General features: G+C 43.1%; 1 protein-coding gene across 3 annotated transcripts in view; it reads right to left on the bottom strand.

Moving 5' to 3' along the window:
- Positions 1-3,451: 3,451 nt before the first annotated feature.
- Positions 3,452-8,592, bottom strand: part of RAB6A (RAB6A, member RAS oncogene family) — a 96,071-nt gene continuing 90,930 nt past the window's right edge. For 2 of the 3 annotated variants that reach the window (XM_084645900.1, XM_084645899.1), the window contains exon 8: positions 3,452-3,752. In XM_084645900.1, coding sequence (XP_084502026.1) covers positions 3,688-3,752 — 65 coding nt within the window. In that variant the 3' untranslated portion in view covers positions 3,452-3,687. The remainder of the gene's footprint in view (positions 3,753-8,592) is intronic. The other variant, XM_084645901.1, reaches the window with a different exon arrangement.

The raw sequence follows: 8,592 nt of genomic DNA, 5'->3' as shown, positions 1-8,592 counted from the left end.
TGGCTAGCGTTTCCCAGTCATTGCTACATATACCAGCACTTCAGCATTGGACTGTTTTTACCTCATTAGCAATTCCAACAACCACCATCTCTCTTCTTGATGAAGCAAAGCCTACCAGCAGAATCTTCACCAGCGGTCGTGGCTTCCTCTCCATTGTGCACATGCCCTCACCATACGAACTAGTTCCACCCTCTAGCTCTGGGATCTTAGAGGACGAATTGAACAGGAGGACAGGCAGTGCCAACGGACGGGGTTCAACACAGAGGCTGGCCACCAATGTACCTGCTTGTGGGACTGCTGTTTTTCTTTACAAGGATTTTAAAACCGAAAAGAGGAGATTACTGACTTCCAAGGTCAAGGTGGTCACCAGCTGCACGGGAAGGAGAGAAAAAGAACGACTGCTACAGCCAAGAGCTAACATTGCAAAGGCTGCTCTAGTTTGTGCCACAAGACATTAAAGTGATGCTCTCTGTGGAATTAAATTTTCAGAACAGGGCACAGTATCTTAGACTGGAGAGTATTTCATGGACACATTAAGCTTACTTTGGGGGAGAAGGTAGATAGAGCTATTTTCTTGTTCCAAGAGAAAAGAGATCCAAGCCTCCTGCTAAGTAAATAAATCAGAGTTCCTTCCTTCCCCCACCACGTTCTTAGAGAAAAGAGCCATCAAAGAGTTCCAATGAGACAGGTATTTATTTAGTTCAAGCGCTAAGGAGTTTTTGTTGTTTTATATTATCAAACAGAGCTGAGGTACCAGTGACATTCCAACATGAAGAAGAGAATGAACCTTTTCCCCCCTTTTACAATTTCTTCAGCTACTTTGCATCAGACAAAAAGTGAGTAATGGACAGTTGCAGAATGTACTGTACATCAAGCCAGGGTGGGGAGGGGAAAAGAAACAAAGTGGAAATTTTTACCATTTTAAAACCGTATTTAAAACCAAGCCTGTTGTTATGGGTCAACTGGCAGCATGAATGGAGCAAAGAAAAGCTAGACAACTTGGAATGAGGAAGCACTGTACATACAATAAACATTCTGCTTCCATGTACGTTATCAGGGGACTTCCTTTCACTAGAAAATGGGGCAGTATTGGAACATGCGTTGAGAGTCATGGACCCTAGCACAATGTTATATATGACTGCAGTCAGTGGATGCAGGGACAAGTTGTTGCTAGTCAGAGGTACGCCCTGGTTTCAGTAGGAATCTACCACGACCAACTGAAAATGTTAAAAGCACGAGCTGTCCTGGTTTATGCAACCACAGGGTGTTTAACATGTTCAAGACAACTCCTCAAGGTCAGGTTCTAACCCTCATTTTCTGGCAAAAACAAGTCCTAATGGGCTGATTTCGCAAACCCTTACTCAGATGAGCAGCCCACAGCTTGCACAAGTAGCCCCATTAAAATAAGCAGGATGACTCAGCTGAGTAAGGATTACTTGCTTGAGTGACCATCTGACTTACCTAGGGCCTGGCTTGTCAAACGTTTCAAACTTAGAACTGCAGGGCAAAGAGCTGCTGTTCAAGCACCTTGTTTTAGTGTTTTCTTTATACTTTACTGGAGGCAAAAATGCTGCATTTGTTTACAGAAATCCAAACTATGAACCACCCAAATTACTTCAAGAATCCAAGCCAAAGAAAACTGAATATTAAAAGACCCAAAGATGGGGTCTTTGTTTTTTGCACAAGAAAGGCGACTACAATACAGGAAAAATAGCCAGGTTTTCCTCCCCACATCAGCTTCTTTGAAATAAAGAATATGATCCTTCGTCATATTTCACTGTTTATTTCAAGACATGCCACGTCAAAAAAAATCGCCTTTAATATTGCATTATAAAAGCACTTTACATCTCATTTTTGCCTTTAATGTTAAGTTATTGGTATGCAGAGTTATTAGAAAACCAGGGCAGGTATTGATTTGACATTCAACTCCAGAATGCAGAATTCCACACTTTCTCTGCATATTGCCAGGTGACAGCAGTGGGGGAGGGGGGCTATTCCCCCCAGGTTGGTTATTTTCAGTGGGGGAAGGGCAGAAGGGAAGGAGGGAGGAGTTTGAGTGTTTTCAATTCCATCTTTAGACTTTGTCAATTAAGTAGTGCTTGTAAGGCATTTTTTTCCTGCACTGTAACTCAGCAATACTCTTCCTGCAAACAATGTATTTACAATTGTGTTTATTAACTGACACAGCAATTTCACAAGGACTAGTAAAGATTACGAGGGTGCGCATCTAGTGTATTGGTTTCTGTGTGTTTCTTGGATAGCTACATCTTGCAACACCGGCAAAGCTCTACACAGATTCCTCAGCAAAACAAAAAATACTGAAAATAGTAAAAAAAATTAAGCTGAGAAATAAATATAAAAGAAAAATGGTTAACTGTGGCTTAGTTAAATATAAAACTAAATTACTAGCTATTTAACCAAACTATACAGATCTAATGAAAAAACTAAACCAACTTGGAAGACCCAACATAAAAAATGCTAAAAATTAAAGGCATACGTCTGCATAATCATAAGTTTCTTTCCATCCTATTAAAATTCCCTTCTTTTTCACCTAGGGTCTTTCAAATCTACTTCTATAGACTCACAAGTAAATATCCCCCCTCCTCAATTTACTTAGGACCATGATAAGGAAACCCACGAGCTGATCCTCAATCCATCCAACCCATATTAACTGTAAATTATTGTAACATTTCTACTTGTTCCATCAAATGCTGTTTTGTCTTTCTACTAAATTTGGACGTGCCAATCCACTGACCAAATTGTTTTTAGTGCTGATGCTGAACTTTGTTTAAAACTTCCCTCTTTTTAAAAAATTGGTTTTCTCCCCAATAGCCAAAATGTCACGTTCCACTCTCTCGAGTAATAATTTACTTTATTGGAGTTCTACATAAAAGAAAAAAAATGCTTTTAAAACTAATTGTGTATCCAAGACATCTGTTTACTTGTCTCTAGCAAAAGTGTTTCGTTGGCATGTGTCCCTGCCCAAAAAAGCCATCTATCGATATCAGAAAGACATGTAATATTTCTGGGTCTGCTTTCTTGGAAATTTGTTCATATTGACTCTGCGAAGACTAAGACTCAGTAGCCTTTTTCAGCATCAAAACCCTGCTAAAGTTTCAGGTTTCCAAAATGTTTGGGACTTGAAAAAAAGATTCAGAGCATCTCAGCGTAGAGGATGATTATAGCTTTTTTGTTTATTTTATATTGAAAGGGCAGCATCTAACCCTAAAGGATACGCCAACTCTACCTTTCTTTTGACTGCTGTCTAGTCATTTCCAGTTTGATAGCGAAATCAAGTGGGTAAGATATAAGTGTTATTCTGCACATACCTCTTCAAGTCCAACTCAAAATTTACTCAATTTCCATCATTTCAAAGTGCAATATCATAACATTAAAAAAGGAACCAATATTAAGAAATTGTACCTATCTTTTTAAAGTTATAACTGGAATATGCTGGAATATTTTGGCTTTATTTTTTTTCTTATAAATAATGAAGACACTGACATTCTCTTGTGTGTGTGCTTGTGAAGCTAAGATCATCTCCACGAGACAGCCAGCAACGATGAATTGCAATACGTTATTACTGAAAGGGGACGGTTCAAGCCAATATTCACACCGCAGTCAATGAAGAGTAAAGGGAGGGGAAGCAGTGATGTTCTGGAGAAATGTAAGAGAAGCAACATGGTATTAGCAGGAACAACCTCCTTCACTGACCGGCTGCTCTTGAGGCTTTTCCAGTTTTATGTCAATCACTGGAAGAAGTAAGTTAAGGCAAACAAGTTGGAGCACTCCCCACCTTGGCCCTGCTGGGTCCAAAGCCAACCTTGCTCTGAATACAGGACCCAGCAATCCTCGTTCTGCCATATTTCTCTGCACTGCCTCTAGGTGGGGCTTTAGGCTGGCATTTTCAGAGAAGCCTAACACAGCTAGGCGCCAACTCCTACTGGTATTCAATGGGGCACTACCCTTGAAAATCCCAGCCTCATAAGTCAAGGTAGATTTCCTAGCCCCCTTTACTGATTTGAGATTCGTGCTAATTACCTAAGGGCGTGCCCAGGCCAGGCTTGGGGTGTCCTTGCCAAGCTCTTAGAAATGCAGTGCCCACCCCTGTAAGATCTTTCCCTTCCTGCTGTCTCCTAATCACCTCTTCCTGTTTCCAAGATATTCCGACAGCAGGAAATGAAAGGTACACAGGTTGAAGATCTAGGGCAGTCTCTAACCCACGGCTAAATTGAAAATGGCTTGTATGTCCAGTGTCTCAAACCACTAGGGCTAGAAACAAACACTATAACCAGTCTTTGCTTTCCAGTGGTAGAGAACAGCAGCTTTCAGCTGGGGGAGACATCCAAAAGTGGGTTACTGAGGGAGCAGCAACATGCACAGGCCAGTAGAGCCCAGCAAGAGCAGAGAGAAGCTTGCTCTCTTTTCCCTCCCTCAGCCCTGCTCTCACCAACTCACAGAGAGCAGCTCCTGCACGTCCCCTTCCCTGGTCACAGCTCCAGGGCAGCGAGGAAGGCCCAGTTCATCTCAGCCGTGCCCCCCCCCCCACCCTTCAGCAACCCCCTCCATGGCCCAAAGCTCACAATTGTTTCCATTTACAGAGGACTGAGGGCTATGGTGGACCCTGGGACAATTTTTCAACACTCTGTGGGCCAGGGTCTAAGGAAGACACAGCGACTGGTACAGAGTATTTGTCTCCTAGGCCTGACAAATTGTGAAGACTGGATTATAAATAGAGAGAGTTGTCCTGATTATCCTGCTGTTTTAGGAGCCATCATTTTGAAGCTAACACTGCAGCCGTATCTCCTCTGAAAGCAGGAACCCACATTTCTAATGGCATAAAGCCCAGGTGTCAAACACATGGCTTGCGGGGCAGAACCTACTTTCAGGACCCTTTCTTCCAGCTTGCAACCACCTCCACAGTTCAAAGGCATTCAACCTGCAGCTCCTGCACTTCAACAGGGCTGGACCCATAAAGTGGGAGGAGCTTAAGAGAACTCATACCTGATTGGTCACAAGCATCTGCGCTCCTTCTCCTCACTCCCCTTCTCCCTGAGTGCCTACAAGGGCTGCTGTGTCCCAGCTTAAAGAGACTTCTTCCCAGCCTCTCGCTGCCACTGCAGAGCCCCATAGCAATGGGGTGAGGAGAGCAGATGCTTCTCTGCTCCCCCACCTCCAGCTTCCTGCTGTTCTAAGCATCCCCAGCCTCACAGAAAAGAGTGCCCATCCCACCACTGTCACTCCACCCCACAGCACCAGTACCAGGAGAGGGAGGGGGCAGGAGAGAAGAAGAGTGAAAGTGAGGAGGCTTAAGTGCCCAAAGGACTAGTGAAAGTTTAACGCCAGGTTCACGGAGTGAGAGATGGTGGTTTGGCTCTTGCCACAGAACGAATCTGACACCCCTAACAGAAGGCATTCCAATCACTCACAAGTGACTGTCCAGAAATTGGCGATTGTGTGTCAGAACTGCAGTGGGGGGAAGAGGAGGGTAATAAGATGAGATTTAAGGTTTAGCCTCTCAATGTACCAGGTTTAGAAGGGTGCCATGGCAATGTTACAGACTCAGTTAACTTTTGGCATTGGCCCTGGACTGGATCAGAAAAAGACAATCCCTTTTCAGATCATACCCATCATGGGATTTAGGAGCACTGACCCTCCCACACTACCACACCATTTCTGGACGGCATTCCCAGGCGTTGAGAATGCCTTTGTGGGAAATAATCATGAATCCTTTCCCCCAGCGCTCTCACTGGTGTCACTGAGCAACTTGTGCTGCTTTCCAAAAACCTACCCCTTGCAAGGACAGCCAAAAGTGAAAAATGGCACATGGTCACTCAAACGCTCCCCTCTGACGCAGCCTCTAATAAATGACTCCCTTTGTGGTACTCTGATCCCCAAACCTGATACTCCATCATTACAGTGCACCCAGAGATCACAGGTGGAGCGCTGAACACTAACCCCAGTCACGCTGATTCATGTCAGCTTAGCACAAGTCTAAAATCCGTCTCTGCCCAGCTTGCTCAGGATGGCACGCAGTTCTTGCGGCTGGTAACACCAATTATCTATTCTTGGGGAGGAAGCTTTTCTTTCCAAGGGATGGAAGGAGATGGTCAGCAAGAAAAGAACGGAAGAGTCCTTTGTTACAGTTCTGTCTTGTAGCTTTGAGTCTCTAAATCCTCTCACAGTTAAGAGGAAGCTGTTTGAGAAAGATGCTTAAAACTACAGCTCTGCCAACACCATGCAGATGAGTTATGGAGCATGAAAGCCTGATGATTAGCCCAATTTCCTTGTACCCCCATGGTTCTGTAAACAGGCAGTGAGGGGAAAAAAAACAAAACAAAACTCGCCACTGGTCTTGACCTGCTTCTACAGCACAGGACACACACAGTGACAAGTTGTTTTGCTATCTGCACTCTGCAGAGAGCCCAACTGGAAGTGGCCTTATTGCTCTCCCATTTGGAGACTGGATATAACTCCCTGATGGAGGCAGGAGGAGTCACCACATGCAGGGACTGAGGATCCTGCATCCCAAGAAAGGGGAAAAAATTCCTAGGCAGGAGTTGTAGACCAAGCTGGATGAGCAAGCATCTCAGAGAGGTGATTAAGAAAAAGCAGAATGCCTACAGGGAATGGAAGAAGGGAGGGATCAGCAAGGAAAGCTACCTTATTGAGGTCAGAACATGTAGGGATAAAGTGAGACAGGCTAAAAGTCAAGTAGAGTTGGACCTTGTAAAGGGAATTAAAACCAATAGTAAAAGGTTCTACAGTCATATAAATAAGAAGAAAACAAAGAAAGAAGAAGTGGGACCGCTAAACATGGAGGATGGAGTGGAGGTCAAGGATAATCTAGGCATGGCCCAATATCTAAACAAATACTTTGCCTCAGTCTTTAATAAGACTAAAGAGGATCTTAGGGATAATGGTAGCATGACAAATGGGAATGAGGCTATGGAGGTAGACATTACCATATTTGAGGTAGAAGCGAAACTCAAACAGCTTATTGGGACTAAATCGGGGGGCCCAGATAATCTTCATCCAAGAATATTAAAGGAATTGGCACATGAAATTGCAAGCCCATTAGCAAGAATTTTTAACGAATCTGTAAACTCAGGGGTTGTACCGTATGATTGGAGAATTGCTAACATAGTTCCTATTTTTAAGAAAGGGAAAAAAAGTGATCCGGGTAATTATAGGCCTGTTAGTTTGACATCTGTAGTATGCAAGGTCTTGGAAAAAATTTAAGGAGAAGGTAGTTAAGGACATTGAAGTCAATGGTAAATGGGACAAAATACAACATGGTTTTACAAAAGGTAGATCGTGCCAAACCAACCTGATCATCTCCTTTGAGAAAGTAACAGATTTTTTAGACAAAGGAAACGCAGTGGATCTAATTTACCTAGATTTTAGTAAGGTGTTTGATACCGTGCCACATGGGGAATTATTAGTTAAATTGGATAAGATGGGGATCAATAGGAAAATTGAAAGGTGGATAAGGAATTGGTTAAAGGGGAGACTACAATGGGTCCTACTGAAAGGTGAACTGTCAGGCTGGAGGGAGGTTACCAGTGGAGTTCCTCAAGGATCGGTTTTGGGACCAATCTTATTTAATCTTTTTATTACTGACCTTGGCACAAAAAGTGGGAGTGTGCTAATAAAGTCTGCGGATGATACAAAGCTGGGAGGTATTGCCAATTTAGAGAAGGACAGGGATATCCTCCTACAGGAGGATCTGGATGACCTTGTAAACTGGACTAATAGTAATAGGATGAAATTTAATAGTGAGAAGTGTAAGGTTATGCATTTAGGGATTAAGAACAAGAATTTTAGTTATAAGCTGGGGACGCATCAATTAGAAGTAATGGAGGAGGAAAAGGACCTTGGAGTATTGGTTGATCATAGGATGACTAGGAGCCGCCAATATGATATGGCCGTGAAAAAAGCTAATGCGGTCTTGGGATGCATCAGGAGAGGTATTTCCAGTAGGGATAAGGAGGTTTTAGTACCGTTATACAAGGCACTGGTGAGACCTCACCCGGAATACTGTGTGCAGTTCTGGTCTCCCATGTTTAAGAAGGATGAATTCAAACTGGAACAGGTACAGAGAAGGGCTACTAGGATGATTCGAGGAATGGAAAACTTGTCTTATGAAAGGAGACTCAAAGAGCTTGGCTTGTTTAGCCTAACTAAAAGAAGGTTGAGGGGAGATATGATTGCTCTCTATAAATATATCAGAGGGATAAATACCGGAGAGGGAGAGGAATTATTTAAGCTCAGTACCAATGTGGACACAAGAACAAATGGATATAAACTGGCCACCAGGAAATTTAGACTAGAAATTAGACAAAGGTTTCTAACCTTTAGAGGAGTGACGTTTTGGAATAGCCTTCCAAGGGAAGAGGTGGGGGCAAAAGATCCATCTGGCATCGAGTTTAATCTTAAAAAGTTTATGGAGGAGATGGTATGATGGGATAACATGGTTTTGGTAATTAAATATTCATGGTAAATAGGCCCAATGGCCTGTGATGGGATATTAGATGGGGTGGGATCCGAGTTACCCAGGAAAGCATTTTCTGTAGTATCTGGCTGATGAAT

Source organism: Lepidochelys olivacea, assembly GCF_965140295.1.
Source record: "Lepidochelys olivacea isolate rLepOli2 genome assembly, chromosome: 1".
Taxonomy (NCBI): domain Eukaryota; kingdom Metazoa; phylum Chordata; order Testudines; family Cheloniidae; genus Lepidochelys; species Lepidochelys olivacea.
This window is presented reverse-complemented; position numbering and strand designations above follow the sequence as displayed.